The sequence below is a fragment of the Monodelphis domestica genome, chromosome 7 (assembly GCF_027887165.1).
Source record: "Monodelphis domestica isolate mMonDom1 chromosome 7, mMonDom1.pri, whole genome shotgun sequence".
NCBI classification, from domain to species: domain Eukaryota; kingdom Metazoa; phylum Chordata; class Mammalia; order Didelphimorphia; family Didelphidae; genus Monodelphis; species Monodelphis domestica.
Window position 1 is genome coordinate 26445800 of NC_077233.1, and position 17059 is coordinate 26462858.

General features: G+C 41.0%; 1 protein-coding gene across 1 annotated transcript in view; it reads right to left on the reverse strand.

The window, feature by feature from the left end:
• The window catches only part of ADAMTS9 (ADAM metallopeptidase with thrombospondin type 1 motif 9), a 208757-nt gene that overhangs the window by 4197 nt on the left and 187501 nt on the right, over nucleotides 1–17059 (reverse strand). Inside the window, 6 exon segments of the mRNA XM_056804375.1 lie at nucleotides 7250–7354; nucleotides 12429–12520; nucleotides 15170–15208; nucleotides 15211–15302; nucleotides 15391–15485; nucleotides 15997–16091. Of these exon segments, the coding sequence (XP_056660353.1) occupies nucleotides 7250–7354; nucleotides 12429–12520; nucleotides 15170–15208; nucleotides 15211–15302; nucleotides 15391–15485; nucleotides 15997–16091 (518 nt within the window).

The window sequence follows — 17059 nt, forward strand, 5'->3', positions numbered from 1 at the left end:
CAATTTTTATTGCCAATAATGGCAATGTGCAATTGCAAAAATGCAAATTTTATTGGCAGCTTTAGAAGTCCAAACCCCAACTGCAATCAAACAGAAGATAAAAAGTCATTTTGTTAATCAATCAACCAACCCATCACTGAAATAATGAAATGTGCTACCCCCGACTCACAGGGCAGATCAAGACACACACACTTATGTGTGTATATGTATGCACACACATATCTACATATGCACATATATGTGTACACACATACATATTTCGTCCAGAATTGTGGTTTGTCATTACATCGATCAGTTACTAAATCTTTCAAAGACAATAATTTTTACAATATTGCTATTGTTGTATAACTGCTCTCCTGGTTCTACTTACTTCACTTTGCATCAGTTCATACTAGCTGTTCTATAATTACATAAAATGTATGCGTATACATAACATACATATGCCAGTCTTCTTTGGTTTCCCTGAGATAAGCCCCTTGGTCATTTCTTACAACACGATGACATTCAATCACATTCAGATCCCATAATTTGTGGAATCATTCCCTAATTGATGGGCATCCTCTCAATTTCCGATCCTTTGCCACTGCAAAAAGAGCAGCTCTAAATATTTTTAAATATGGATCCTTTCTCTTTTTCTTTGATCATTTTAGTGGTACGTAGTAGCAGCACTACTGAGTCACAGGGTTATACAGTTTGATAGCCTGTTGGTAATTAAGATTTTCTTGTTCTTTTTTTTTTCAATTAGGGGAAAAGAGAAAGAGAGAGAATAAATATTTGATAATTGAAAGAATAAAAAAAACCCGAAAGGATCATTTTTGTAAGGGTATAGAAGAAACCACAACAGCTAAAAGATGGACAGGACCTTGGAGGAGGTCTAGATGAACTCAGATCTAAATTAAAAATTCCCTCTGTAACATAGCCAACAAATAGGCATCCAGCCTGTTTGAAAACCTTCAATAACAGGGAAGCCAATGCCTCACAAAGCAGCCTAGTCTATTTGTTGGGCCCTATAATTATTAGAATTTTAGACCTTAAATTAAGCCTCATTCTCCTCCTTCAGACATAGAAGGAATTTCATTCTCTCAAAGGGCGTGTATGTCTGTGTGTGTGTGTGTGTGTGTGTGTGTGTGTGTGCACATGTGTGATTCAAGTTCAATTCCAACCTTCTCCAAGAAGCTTTCCCTGTCTGACACACTTTAATCAGTCAGTAACCCTTACCACTTAGCACTTAATTATACCTCCATAATCACAGAATTGCAATAATTACTCTTGATTCTAAAGGTCCGTGGTGGCACTTGGGCTGCCATTAGTTCAAAGTCTAGTTCTATTTCTGTTAAGCTACGCTCCCTCCCCCCACCCCGATTCTCAGTGATTTTTATCCCATTATACTATTGTATATTTACTTAAATTTGTGCGAGTTGGGTCCTCCAATAGAATGTAAGCTCCTTAATGGCAGGCATTTGCTATCCCCCGGAATCTAGTATGTTGTTTCTGCTCTAAATAACATCAATGTCACTCAGATTTGTTTGTTTTTGTGATGTTCAGCTTAGCCTTACTAATTTTGGACTCTATGAATTTGGAATTTGGACAAGAGGCTGGTTTCAAGTTTACCTTTGTACTAATTATGGAAGAAAGAAAAGTCTCCATAAACAAATGGATAGTATAAACACAATTAGGGAGAGATCCGCACTTTGGAGGGAGAGAAAAAATACAGTGTTCCAACACTGTGTCATTCTCTATCCCATTATGCCCATAACCTGCTTCCAAAAGTTGATGAGCAGAAGGCTTCCTGCTCACCTGTCCATCTGCCCAAGAAGAAGAGAAGAAGCAGAAGCCAATGAGGACTAGGCAGCCTCATGTTGGATAAGACCAAAGATCTTAGCTATTCAGGCAAGAACTTATTATTTCACAAAAACTGTGGGGAAAACTGGAAAGCAGTCTGACCCAAACTAGATATTGACCAGCATTTCACACCATACACCAGGGTAAGTTACAAATGGGTATATGGCTTAGACACAAAGGCTGACATCATTAAAAAATCTGATGAGAAACAAAGAAATTATCTAGCACATCTAAGGATGGGGAAAGAGGTCATGATTAATCAAGATATAAAAAGAATAACAGAAGATAAATCAATTTTGATTACATAAAATCAAAAGTTTTGTGTAAATAAAACCAAACCAGCTAAAATTAGAGAGAAGTAAGTAAATGGATTAAAAAAACTGTGTATATCAGGTTTTTCTGATAAAGTTCTCATTTTTAAGCTATATAAGGGAATAGATTTAGATTTATAAGAACAGGGCAAGTTAGGTGGCTCAATAGATCGAGAGCCAGGCCTAGAGTTGGGAGATCCTAGATTCAAATCTGATCTTGGACATTTCCTAGCTGTGTGACCCTGGGGAAGTCACTTAACTGTGTTGCCTATCCCTTACTGTTTTTCTGCCAATAGACAGTATTGATTCTAAGACAGAAGGATTTAGGGTAAAAATGACAACAACAACAACAACAACAACAAAGATTTGTAAGAATAAGAGGCATTCCCTAAATGGAAATGGTCAAAGGATATGTAACAATTTCCAAAGGCAAAAATTGAAGTAATCAATGGCAATATTTTTAAAAAGCTCTAAATCAGTAATAAGAGAAATGCAAAATTTAAAAATTCTGAAATATCACCTCACACCCATTATATTGACTAATTTGACAAAAAAAGTTAAACCGTTTATACTATTTGACTCAGTGACACCATTACTAAGTCTATACTCCAAAGAGATCAAAGGAAAAGGATTCATATATAAAACATATTTATAATAGTTCTTTTTGTAGTGGCAAAGAATTAGAAATCAAAAGTGTGCCATTCATTGAGAAAAGTTTACCAAGTTATGGCATATGAATGTGATAGAATACTACTATGCCATAAGAAATGGTGAAGAGGATAGTTTTAGAGAAATCTGGGAAGACTTGTATGAACTGATGCAGACTAAAGAAAGTAGACTCAGAAGAATAATTTCTGCAATGACAATAATATTATCAATATAGAACACTTTTGGTGAAGTTGTTTGTCATGAACAACTCATGATGAACCATGCTCCTCACCTCCTACCAAAAAGGTGAAAATCTCAAAAAGCAGAGTGAAATATTTAATTTTTTATTTGAAACTTTTTATTTAATTAATTGATTTAGAATATTTTTCCACGAAACATTTAATTTTGAACATGGTCAATGGGAGAAATCGTTTTGTTTGACTACATATGTTTAAAATAGGGGATTTGTTTTTCTTTCTTTCTTAAAGGGGAGGGAGGATATTGGAGGAAAAGAAAGTGGATTTTCATCTGTAAAAAAAAAGATTAAATTTAAAAAAATGAACTCTCTCTCTTTTTTTTTTAAACCCTTACCTTCTATCTTAGAATCAATGCTATATATTTGGTCCAAGACAGAAGAGTGGTAAGGGCTAGGCAAAAGGGGTGAAGTGACTTGCCCAGAGTCACATAGCTAAGAAGTATCTTGAAGTTAGATTTGAACCTGGGACCTCTCATCTCTAGGCTTGGTTCTCAATTCACTAAGTCACCTAGCTGCCCATTTAAAAAAAAGTGAACTCTTAAAGGAGAATTCTTATCATTCAAACTAGTTCTGGCTAATTATGCACACAGGAAAAAACCACATGGATGAAGAATACCCATTGTTTAGACTCTGATACGTAATTAGATGGACAGCTCATAGATTTCATCCCCTGCTACCTCTACTCAGAGAAGATACAGTAGGGGGACAATGAACTGGGTCTAGAATTGAGGATAAGGAGAACAGGTTGGTGTATATTTTGGAAACTGTGCAGGGTTTTTAGTGGTTCCAAGCTGTGCCATTAAACAAAGATTCATATTTGTAACACCATTTTCCTTTTGATAGGTAAATAGCAAATTGGATTTGGTGTCAGAAAAACAGGAATTTGAATACTGCCTTGTATTTATTATATGTGTGACCCAGGTCAAGTCATTTAACCTTTGTAAGCCTTGGTTTCTTCAACTGTAAAATGGGATTAATAATAGCACCTACTTTACAAGGTTAGAATCAAATGAGCTAATGTTAAGTGTTATATATATGTTAGTTATTATTTTGGTGTTGCTCTGTTATAAAATCCCAGTTTTTTAAAAATCCTAGTTCTTAAAAATTAAAGTTGAAGGTTATCCAAAAGACAATAGTGGTACATGATGGGCATAAATGGATATCTTGATTCTTCATGCTCACTCGTCTCACATATTCAAACACTTGCCAAGACTTGCATTTTTACCTTTAGATCTCTTGTACATGATTGCAATCTATCCCTCTGAAGTCTATCCTCCACATATCACTAATATGGTTTTCCTTAAGTATAGATCTGACCACATCACTCCCTGACTCAATAAAATGCTGTGGCTCCCTACTGCATCTGGAATAAAACACAAACTCCGCTGGGTTTTTTTTTTAAACTCATACTTCTATATTGGTATCATTTCTAAGACGAAAGAACAGTAAGATTAGACAATTGAATTTAAGTGACTTGCCCAGGTTTGCATAGCTAAGAAGTGTATGAGGTCAGATTTGAACCCAGGTCCTCCTGACTCCAGAACTGATACTCTATTTACTGTTATTTGGCTGCCCCCTTTCAATGTGATTTTTAAAGCCCTTTACAATGTGGCCTTAATTTAACTTTTTGGGTTCATCATTATATGTTATACTTGTGTACTCTAAGATCCATCCAGACTCTGACCCTTACACATGGCACTTGATTCCCCATCTCTGTCCCCAATGCCTGGTCTGCACTCCCTCCCTCAACCTTCCCTATTTCACTCAAAAAAGCATAAGAAGGCATCAAGGTAGGAAGGAGTCCTTGTCATGGATTTTTAAATGAGGTTAAGGATGAAAATTCCCTTTCCTTTTCCATCCCAACATCTGGGTCTTGCCTCAACTTTTTCTACCTTCTTGAAAACTACAAAAGGCAGTGAAAGCAATATTTGTTAGAGTATTGGGTTAAAAGACTTAAGTCAAAAAATAGGGTCCAAGACAACTCAATGAGTCTAACAAACGCCCTGGTCCTTGGCATTCTCAACTTGAAAATGAGAGGTTGGACCAGATGGTCTCTGTGGTCCTGAGTTTATACACTAAAACCCTCTGATAGTATTGGGTTGGGTGCTGGGATTAAGATTCTGAAAGACCCGGGGCATCTAGGTGACTTGGTGGATAGAGAACCAGATCTAGAGATAGGAAATCCTGGGTTCAAATCCTGGAATACATCTTAGCTGTATGATTTTGGGTGAGTCTCTTTTTTATTTTTTAAACCTTTACCTTACATCTTAGAATCAATACTGTGTATTCTTCTAAGAAGAGCAGTAAGGGCTAGGCAATGGGGATGCCCAAAGAAGTCACTCAACTCAACACCTAGCCCATACTCCTTTTCTGCCTTGAACAGAAAGTAAGGGTTTAAAAAGAAAAAAGTCTGGAAGATGTGGGTTCAAAGATCGCCATTAAAACTTCTCCAGTATATGCCTTTGTGAGTTACTTACACACTCTGCCTCAATTTCCTATCTGTAAAATGACCACACTAATAGCTATAGAACTAATAGTTGTGAGGCTTCAATGAGAGGATGAAGGAAGCAAACACAATTAAGTGCCTACTATGTGCCATATACCATATGAGAGAAGTTAGTAAATCGTTTTGCCCACTTAAAAGCATTTGGCCAGCTTCAGTTATTCTGTTTTCTGCCTCCCTGGAAAACCTCGCCTGTCAGTATCCAAGCACCAAGCAGCCCGGCACCCCATTTCTGTGCCTTTCCCCCTATTTTCCCAATGTTCACAAAAGCAGAATTCCATCCTGCTAATTACCAGCATGTCTGGGTTGTGGGCCATTTCCTGCTTTTAGCTTCATGGTTAAGCGGCTCCCCCTAATTACCCAGGGTTGTTCACATCTCATTGAAGAATTTACCACAGGAGAAGCTTGATTAGGGGCTGGGGGTGGGGGACCACCAGTCAGTGCTTCACACTTGATTTAATTATCAAACTCTCTTCACAACCTTCTGCAAAATGGTTTAAAAGGTGATGTGGAAAGGGGAGAAAGTCGCAATATATTATGCTATCAGAGCAGTGACAGAAAGAGGGGGGGAAGGAGGGAGGGAGAAAGAGAGAGAGAAGGGAGGGAGCGGGAGAGAGAAGATAGAAGGAGAAGGAGGGAGGAAGGGATGGAGTGGGGGGAAGAGAGAAAGGAGGGGAGAGAGAGAGAGAGAGAGAGAGAGAGAGAGAGAGAGAGAGAGAGAGAGAGTGAGAGAGAGAGAGAGAGAGAGAGAGAGAGAGAGAGAGAGAGAGAGAGAAGGAGAAAGAGACAGAGACAGAGAGAGGAGAGAGAGAAGGGATGAGGGAGAGAGAGAGGGAGGAGAAAGAGAGAGAGAAGGGAGGGAGGGGGAGAGAGAGGAGAGAGAGAAGGAGGGAGGAAGGGATGGAGTGGGGGGAAGAGAGAGGAGAGAAAGGAGAGGGGAGAGAGAGAAGAGAGAAAAGGAGAAAGAGGCAGAGAGAGAGGAGAGAGAAGGGAGGGGGGAGAGAGAGGGAGGGAGAAAGAGAGAGAGAAGAGAGAGAAGGAGGGAGGAAGGGACAGAGTGGGGGAAGAGAGAGAGAGAGGGGGGGAGAGAGAGAGAGAAGAGAGAGAGAGAGAAGGAGAAAGAGACAGAGAGAGGAGAGAGAGAAGGGACGGGAGAGAGAGAGAGGGAGAAAGAGAGAGAGAAGGGAGGGAGGGGGAGAGAGAGAAGGAGGGAGGGAGGGATGGAGTGGGGGGAAGAGAGAGGAGAGAAAGGAGAGGGGAGAGAGAAAAGGAGAAAGAGGTAGAGAGAGAGGAGAGAGAAGGGGAGGGGGAAGGATGGAGTGGGGGAAGAGAGAGAGAGAAGAGAGAGAGAGAGAGAGAGAGAGACAGACAGACAGACAGAGAGAGACAGAGAGAGACAGAGAGAGAAGAAAGACAGAGAGGAGAGAGAGAGAGAGAGAGAGAGAGAGAGAGAGAGAGAGAGAGAGACAGACAGACAGACAGAGAGACAGAGAGACAGAGAGAGAGAGAGAGAGAGAGAGAGAGAGAGAGAGACAGACAGAGAGACAGAGAGACAGAGAGAGAAGAGAGACAGAGAGAGAGAGAGAGAGAGAGAGAGAGAGAGAGAGAGAGAGAGAGAGAGAGAGAGAGAGAGAGAGAGAGAGAGAGAGAGAGAGAGAGAGAGAGAAGGAGGGGTGGGGCAATGCTTACCGGTGACTTTTTAATTTCAGAGACAGCGTAGTTCCCTTGTGAGACCCATCTGGATGCATCTGTTAATGACAGGCCGGTTCCATAAAGATTGATGCTGAAGCGTCCCTGAAAACAGATGGCCAAAGAGATTCAGTTCAGCCTGACTTCTCGGGCTCCACAGACGGAGGGAGATGTGGCTAGATGGAGCGGAGATCACAGGGGTGTAGACATAGGCCAGCTGGTCCACCCCACTCATTTTACAGATGAGCAAACTTTTAAATCCTTACCAGTTGGGGTTAGACTGGGGGACCTAAAGGAAAGGCTTTGGAGTCAGAGGATCTGAGTTCAAATTCTACTAGCACTTACTCTTTGCGTAGCCTTGGACAAGTAGTATTCTCATTTTTAAAACCAGGAGTTTAACCAGCTGGTCTCTGTGGTCCTTCTGAGTGTGAACTCTAAACCCCTCTGATGTTATGGTCCTATAGATAGGGTTCTGGGATTAAGAGTCTGAATGGTGCAAGGCATCTAGGTTCATAGATTTCCCCTGGGACAAACAGCTAGAACGGATATATTTAAACCTTCATTTGTCCAGGTCCAATTGCTCTCTAATGAGCCACTTAGCACAAATCCCTGATTTTGCAGATGAAGAAATTGAGTCTCCGAGAGGCTAAGGCAACTCATCCACAGTCACTTGGGTAATAAATGAAGGAGGTGGGATTTGAACCTGGGACCTTCATGGATAAGGAAACTGAGGTCAAGAACAAGTGTATTCCCCTATTCCACCCTGCATTTGTAATGTGAGGATTTGGATACCTTCAGAAATAACAGTAGAGAGCCACAGTAATTATTTGAATAGGATCTTGCTTCCCAGTCTTTGGGCAATGTCAGAATTGAGTATCTATTGTACCAAGCTCAGTAGGGCAGTGTGTCCTTCCCAAAGACAACTTGGAGAAGTGTTTTCTTGCAGATGGCCAGCAGAGGGCCCCCTTGGTCCACCTATAACAGGCTCAATGCCCAAAGGAAAATGGAACTCTTCTGGAAATCCGATCTGTAGCATCTAATTCAAGACCCCTCGGAATGCGCTCCAGCTCTCTGTCTGGATCTCCTGGGTGAAGGTCAGGGGACCACAGGCTTGGGGCTGAGGGAGACTTTAGAGATCCATGAAGCCAACCTCTTTACAGATGAGGAAACTGAGGTCTAGCTACAAATCCTAAGGGGCAGAACTCAGACTTGAACCCAGTTGTCTGATTCTGATCATCTTTCCACTCTGCCCCATGCCCTTCCTCAGGGTCCCTGTTTCTTCTAAGACAAATGACATTCCTTTTCGCTTTTTTAATGACTCATCAATGAATTCTTAGGATCAAAGACTCAGGAAGCCTTAGAGATGATCCCATTCTGTCTCCTTGAAGCTGAGGCACCGAAAAGTCAGTTAATTGGTTCAAAGTAACACTATTATACATATAGATTCCTTTATATAAATACAGTCCTTCAGAGTTTTCAAAGTACTTTGCCTATATTTCCTCATGTGATCCTCACAGCCACCATGGGAGGTAGGGGCTATTTTTACCCCCCATTTTACAGATGAGGAAACTGAGGTTGAGTTAGATCAAATGGCCTGTCCAGAGTCACATGGTTAGTACATGCTAGAAGTGTGATCTGAATTCAAGTCTTCCTGACTGCAGGTCCATCCAAGGCACTGAGCTGCTACTGCATTACTGACTGGAGCTTCACCCAAACCTCTAGCCTCTTGGTTGGACGAATGTGTACCAAGTGAAATATAAGCTCATGGAGGACAGGGCTTGTGCCATTTTTGTCTTGGTAACCACAGGACTTAACCCAGAGTCTTACACAAAGCAGCTGCTTAATTGTTAAATGTGACAAATCTTGGCAATTCTTTTTAAAACTCTAAATGATTAATGATACAAAATACAATGTCTGATATGCATAAATAGATAATGTATATCTATTTCAATCTATTACACATATTTACACAGCCATGTGTATGCATATAACCTTCTTTGAAAATGATTTCATGCATGCACACTTTATCTTGCAAAAATGTCAGGAACTACCCTGACAGTAGGAATCACTCCGCTCACTTCTCTCCTCTTCCTCCCTAGTTCTGAGTCTGAGCCTGTGAGCCCCTTCTGGATCTCAGTAGCTCCATCTGTAAAATGAGTCCTCCATCGAAGTTCTGCCCTAGTTCTAGGGTCCCCGTGCCCTAGCTGTCTCTGGAGACTTTGACCACAGGATGACTGTTTATAAGTGTTCATTTCAGCCACTGGCATTCTGCTGATTTCATTAAATGGCCCCGGCAGCTGAAAGTGGGTCACACACACACACACACACACACACACACACACACACACACACACATCAGGAACATGCACAAGTATAGCAGAAGGCAGTTTGGACTGCCCAGGCTTGGGCCAGGGCTTGCTCTGAAGAATGAGGTCACATCTGCTACGAATGGGATCCAAAGGGAGCTCTCCGTGCAGTGACCCCAGCCTGGCTGAACAAGCAGAAAGGATCCCTTTCGGAATCTCAACCTCACAGAATCCAGACGGCATCACACCCCCCGTGCCATACATTGTTGGCAAATGGAGATCCTTCAATGATGGGATTTCCACACGATGACTTTTGGGAGCTTAAAAGACCATTCTCAATGGTTATTCCAAGCTTTAGTTCTCTATAAAGTAGAGCAAAAAGAAAACTGTCATTTGCTATCAAGGCAGCTCTGGCTCTGCCAACCTACTACCTGTGGAATGTTGGACAAGTCATTTAATCTCATTAGGACTCAGTTTTCTCATCTGTAAAATGAGCAGACTGGATTAGAGGATCTCAAAGGTCCCCTTTGCCTCTAACCCTAGAAACTTTTTACTGACAAAGTCACTTGAAAAGGTTCCATCTTTCATCTTTGCAAGCTTTGGAATAAAGTTTTTGAAAGGTCTTCCCTGGTCTTTCTTGCTTCTAGACCCTTGTCAGGGAGATCAGTTTCCATCTTGTCTGTGGAGTTCTTCTCTGTACCTACTTATTTCGAGCTGGTCTCTCTTCTCTATTAGAACATGAGCTCGTCCAGGGCAGGCACCCTGTTTTTGTTTTCTCTCTCCTCAGCATGAAGCACAGGGTACACACACATAGTGACTGCTTTATACATGCCTGTGGGCTGACCCAAGAAGACCTGTCACTGGACTCAGTTTCTTTCATTTAACAAATTTTATTATCTATTTCTTCATGACTTTTAAAATTTTTTTTAGAAAAGAAACTCATAGAGTTTAGAGCTGGAGAGTATCTTAAAAGTCATCTGAGCCAACACTTTCATTTTACAGAAGGGGAAACTGAGGTACAGGGAGAGGGGAGTGGCTTGATGTATATGGCCAAATCTGGCCTTTTAATTCCATATCTTATGTACTTTTCACTGTGCTATCCTAAAAGTCATCTGGGACAACACTTTCATTTTACAGAAGGGGAAACTGAGGTACAGGGAGAGGGGAGTGGCTTGATGTATATGGCCAAGTCTGGCCCTTTAATTCCATATCCTGTGTACTTTTCACCGTGCTATCCTAAAAGTCATCTGGGCCAATGCTTTCAGAAGGGGACTGCTTTTACAGAAGGGGAAACTGAGGTAAAGGAAGAGGGGAATGACTTGATGTGTATGGTTAAGCCCGGCCCTTTAATTCCATATCCTGTGAACTTTTCACTGTGCTATCTTGGCTTAAATATGGTTCTTTTGATTTTTTCTTTTTTTAGCATCAAAATGGAATAGTGGATTGGATGTTGGATCTAGAGTCAGGAAGACAGGATAATGGCACCTCCCTCCCAGGGTTGCTGTGAGGATCAAACAGGATAGCAATTGTAAAGCACCTGGCACATAGTTAGTGCTATATAAATGTTTGTTATTATTATTACTATCTCATGGAAGGAGAAAAATGAACCCAAAGCACTGAGGCACCGGATAAAGGGAAGGGAGCCCAAATCTACTTAGGGGCTTAAATGTTTAAAACATTTCAAGGCATGGAAATCATCAGAGAGTCTAAAGAACCTGCTCTTTGGAAATTTCCCACCTGGTAGTTCTGAGCTAACTTTGTGAAAGGCCCAATTTCCCCATTAAGTCCCTTTTGTTTATTTTCTTTTTCTCCCCAAAGCTCCCATTTCACCTCATTGTGTGTTTAGTAACACCAGCTTAAAGCTGGGCTGAGAGAACACGTAATTAAAAGGCGAAGACCTTTTCTGTCTTTTGTTGTCTTGGGTAGGAAGGGGTCCCTTGGCTTGTTGGGTGTCTTACTCTACGAAGGCCCAAGATGTGAAAACTCTGGTTCTGCAATAGCCCTATTTCTTGTCAAGCCCAGAGGTCTCATGGGAGATGCCAGTGGAAGCAACTCAAATGACATCTTTGGGGAGACGCCATCTGTACCTGCGGACACTCATTCATGCCCAAATTGGGGTTGAACTCTTGACTCTAAGGAAAGCCAATTTCTTACTGGATTCCAGAACCTCCCCAAAGTCTCCAGGTGGGTTTTACAGCCCTCTACATTTTTTTTACTGTGTATTTACAATAAAATAAAAGGAAAGTCATACAAACACAAAACAAAACAAAAAATCTTGCAAGAAACAAGGTCATTTTTAACTTTTTAAAGGCCAAAAGGAGGGTTTTGGCTATGATACTTTGTTGGGGGATTGCAGAATAGGATTGAATTCAAAGCTGTGAATTTAGTGCTAATTATCACTGCTTTGGTGATTGTGAAACTGAAGTATTGAGTGTATGTCTACAGGCCTTAAGATTTCCTTAATGCCAGATGACAGTATCCACATATCTTCTCCTCCAACTTTGTTTTATAGTATTACAGTGGAAAAAATGATCAAGCAATGGACCTAGAGTAAGGAAGATGTAAGTTAAAATCAGGCACTAGCTGTGTGATCCTGGGCAGGTCATTTAATCCATTTACCTCAGTTTCCTCAACTGTAAAATAGGGATCCTAAGTGCACCTGCCTCCCAGAGCATGCCAAGAGTCATCAACCCTTGGCCATCTTATTGGGAAAGCCAAGGGTTGATGACTTCTAGAGATGGTTCTGGCTGCCATGAGCCAGAGTGGAGAGTGCAGGTGAATAGTGTCACTTGGGGAGGCTTTTGCACTATAAGGATGTGGAATCTCCATCCTCTGAAACATTGACAAGCAGGTCAACAGGGGATTGGACATACCTGTGGGCACTTTGCAGCACTGTAGCAATCTCCAGCTGTGGCAAAAGGAACAGGACGACCATCATGTGTCCGAGCAAACTGCAAATCTGTGGCTATGGGAGGTTTAATGGCAGGACAAAGATAGAGTTGAATCGGAGGAAGTAAAGGAGAGAGGAGAGATGGGGAGGACAGATGAGAAGGGAAAGGGATTGTGGGAGAGTCAGGATTGGCAGGAAATTGGAGAAAAGAAGTTGGGGAAAGAGCAAAAGACCAAGGGGTGGTGGGAAGGAAATGGAAGAAAGAAAAAGAAACAATTCAGCATTTTATTGGCAAACAAGCTCATCCAGATGTGTGGTTACTTTGGCTTCATGACTTTGGTGGGCCAATGAACTCCTTCCTTTCCATGGGCTTTGCCAGCACTGATTTTTTTTTTCATTTCAATATATAAACCAAAACATTGTTTTAAAATCACTGTGGAATTGATTCTTACATCAAAAAATTTGTCGAAATACCCAATCTAAACATAAGATAATTGGATGCCCCAGGAATCTTAGAACAGTAAGGAAACTGTAATATATAAGAGGATTAGGGCAAAGGGAGGAAAAAAACCCAATAGCCCTGAAAATGATTTCCTGCTACTTATGAGATTTTTTTTTCTTCCAAGTTTTATGCATAACCTACTCTAGAAACTTATGGGCTATCACTGCCAAAACACAGGGCAATTAGACTATGCATCTTGAAATTATTAATGGCAACTTAGAACATTTTCATCCAGTTAGCAAAACAACTCAGAACTGGCTGATGTCCTCACTGGAGTCTCCGAGATTGGCTTTGAACTTGAGTGTGGCAGACCAAGAGGAGACACCTTGAAACAATCTAAGAGCATGGCTCCAACACTGGGGCCCAGGCCACAGAAGCTTCAGGCCTTCTCTTCACCCTCTCTGCTGCCTAATTATTTCCATAGGTCACCAGAGGAGAGGTTTAAGCTTTAGTTGTCCAGCATCAATGAAAAACCTTATGATGCTTCAAAAAGCAAGAATGTAGAAAAATGATAGAATGGCAGATGTAGAAAAATGAAAGAATAGCAATAGGGAAAATGATCAAGGTTCTCTCACTCTCCCCCACTTTCCTTCCTTCCTTCCTTCCTTCCTTCCTTCCTTCCTTCCTTCCTTCCTTTCCTTCCTTCCTTCCTTCCTTCCTTCCTTCCTTCTTCCTTCCTCTCTTTCTCTCTTTCTTTCTTTCTTCCTTCCTTCCTTCCTTCCTCTCTTTCTCTCTTTCTTTCTCTCTTTCTTTCTTTCTTTCTTTCTTTCTTTCTTTCTTTCTTTCTTTTCTTTCTTTCTTTCTTTCTTTCTTTCTTTCTTTCTTCTTTCTTTCTTCCTTCCTTTCTCTCTTTCTTTCTCTCTTTCTCTCTTTCTTTCTTTCTTTCTTTCTTTCTTTCTTTCTTTCTTTCTTTCTTCTTTCTTTCTTTCTTTCTTTCTTTCTTTCTTTCTTTCTTTCTTTCTTTCTTTCTTTCTTTCTTTCTTTCTTCTTTCTTTCTTCTTTCTCTTTCCTTCTTTCTCTCTCTTCCAATGAAAAGCCTGCAATACCAGTTCCTTGAAGTTGAGAGAAATCTGGATGATGCCAATTTTTTTTTTAAATCTTGGGGGCAAATCAAGTTCAATCTACCTCAAGGGCAAAGTAATCCAATATACTGCATCAGATATAATGAGGAAAAATTAATTATTCATGATTCTGTTTTTCCTCTATTCATTGCAATGTGTTTAGGTCTTTTTGCCTGCCCTCAGCTGTTCCTTTGATTAATGTTCCTGGATGGCTGAAAAACTAACTAAAGACAGCGCTGGCTTGAGAGTTAAATCAGATCATGGGCAAGCTAGGTGAGAAATATAATTCTATTTTCTTTTTTTTTTGTAAACTGACTAATAGGCAAGCAAAAAAAGATCTATGAATTCAGCAGTGTAGGGAACTCCCTAGGAAGGAAATGCTCTTTTCTAATGCAGATAGTAACCATCTAGGACTTCATTTCAGTTCACTATATATTTATGAATTATGCTTCAATCACTATGCACCAGGCACTGTGTTGGGCAAAAGAAGCAGAAGGCCAAAGATCAAATAGGGCTGGCCTTAAATTAAGAGCTTATATCCTATAGAGGAGAAACAACACAAACATGGACAAGTAAATAGAAAATAATGATGAAATCATTTCAGAGAAGTAGAAGGAGTCCTGACAACAAGGGGAAATCAGGAAGGCTGCTCATAGATGGTGGCACTTGAAGAGTATCTTGAAGGTAGTTAGGGATTCAGCAAGATGGAGATGAAGAAGGAGAGAAAGCCAAACATGGAGGATGGCCTGTCAATGGTGTGAAAATAGGAGATGGATACCTACAAACAGGGATAAAGCAAGGACAGTTTGGCCAGAAGACAGAACATGTGAAGGGAAGGAATGTATTATCTCTCAACTTGGAAATAGAAGCTGAAGTCAGATTGTGAAATGCTTTAAATATGAAAAGAAATTTCTATTTTAGCCTAGGAGACTATAGGGAGCCATTGAGGCTTCATGAGGAAGAAGGTGACATTAAGGCACACAGAGGGTCATCTGACTTTGCCAGGGTCATCCAGCCAGTAAGTGTCAAAGGTGGAACTGGACCTGTTCCTTCCTCTCTCCAAGCCCAGCATTCATGACGCTGATACCAGGCTGCCTCCGTGTCTATAGAAAATGAGTATTTTGCCCACCCTTCCCATGCTCCATGCCATGGTGACTCACCTTATTATTTGCATAGTGGTCAGATCCAGCCTGACTTTTCGAAGGAGGAAAACCCAGCTGCTGTGTAATCTTTCCGACAGTGGCAGTCCTCTCGCCGGCTCCCATTATAAGGACATTCTGTAGGGTTGTGTAGCCTAAAGAGAATTACTTTCATTAATTGGGGAGAAAATTTCTGCAGAGCATGCACAGAATCTAGAAGGTTATGATGCACGGTTCTCTTACCTGTGCCCATAAACCTCTGAGAAGTTCTCGGAATCACTACTGACAAGTGTGATATACTCTTTGGGCTTGTCAGACTGCATCCCAGCACAGAAGACCTTCAAGACAGACAGAATGTCAGCTCCTTGAGGCATTGTGAGCTTGCTTGGATTTATATCTTCTGAATTTAGCTTAGTGCTTGGTACACAGCAAACAATGATGGGATTTTTTTCCTCTCTCCCTCTTCTTCCACCACTCTTTTTCTGCTGGTCTCTTGCTCTTTTTTCCCCCCTCTCCCTCTTCCTGTTTCTTCATCTCTCCCTCCTTCTCTTTTGTCCCTCCTTCTCTTTTCTCCCTCATTGTTTCTCCCTCATTCTCTTCCTTTCTTCCATCTCCATTTCTCCATCTCTCCCTCTTCCCCCCCTCTCTCTCCCCCCTCTCTCTCCTTCCATCTACTTTTCTCCCTCTCTTCACTCTCACGCACCCACACACACACCCATACCCCACCAAAAATAGTCATAACTTTGGAGGGGGGGGGGGGGAGGACCTGATCTCCAAATCAAAAGGAGAAAGTAAATAATTAGAAAAAATGAAAGAAGGGAAATATTTTGTTGGTAGTCTGAAATTCACCTTGAGAATCCTTCCTGTGATTGTGAGATAATATTCCCCATCTTCAATGACACCTTTCAGCCTTTTCATCTCTTTGCAGTTTCTGGGCAACTCACCTGTGGGAAAGAAATTCATGATATAGTCTTTATAGATTACTTTACACATTGTAAGCCCTTAATACATGCTTTTATCATTCATTCACACACTCATTCACTCACTCATTCATTCATTCATTCATTCATTCATTCATTCATTCATTCATTCATTCATTCCTCTAGAGCTGAAAGGGACCTTGGAGATCACCTAATTCAAATGACTTGTTTTGCAGATGAGGCCCAAAAATGAGATGTGATCTGCTCAAGGTCAGAAGTAGAAAGCAGCAGAGCCAGAATTTGCTTAGGTTGTATGTCTGTAAGTCCAGTGTTCCTTCCATATAGTACTCATTTAATAAATTCTTGTGCCCTTCTTTTTCCCTCAGACAGAGCCAAGACAGAGAAGAAATGATCACATTGGTGGCCACTGGAAAAAATTCATTAAGTGTTTCAAAGATGGCTTGGGACTCTGGGTTGAAAAGGTCCACGAGAAGGCAGAATATATTTTCAATGGAAAAAGGAGGCTGAGAAGGAGGCTGAAGGAACCCTGGTGAGGCAGAGCCCTCAGAGGATGATCCTGAAGTGAAGAAGGCTGAACCCTGGTGAATCAAGATACACTAAGGAGGAAGTCTGTAGAGAATCTTGCTAAAGAGAAAGTAGATTAGAGCTTTGTCCTTCCTTAAGACTAAAACTCTATCTATGGGAGCAGATATCTCACAGTATGGTTGGTATAAGTAGCACAATATCTTATAGACCTCTGAAAAAACAAGATGGCACCTTGATTGTACTTTCCTCCCCTTCCTCCTCAACCTTCTTGCCATATAAAAATAGATAACATAAGGCAATTTGAAGCTCTTTAAGAGCAGAGATTATTCATTATTTGCCTTTGTAACTTCAGTAGCTATTTTAGCGCATGGCACATAATAGGTGCTCATTTATTGACCGAATAATTATTGATGAAAAGCCAGAGACATCTCCATCCCAAATATCTT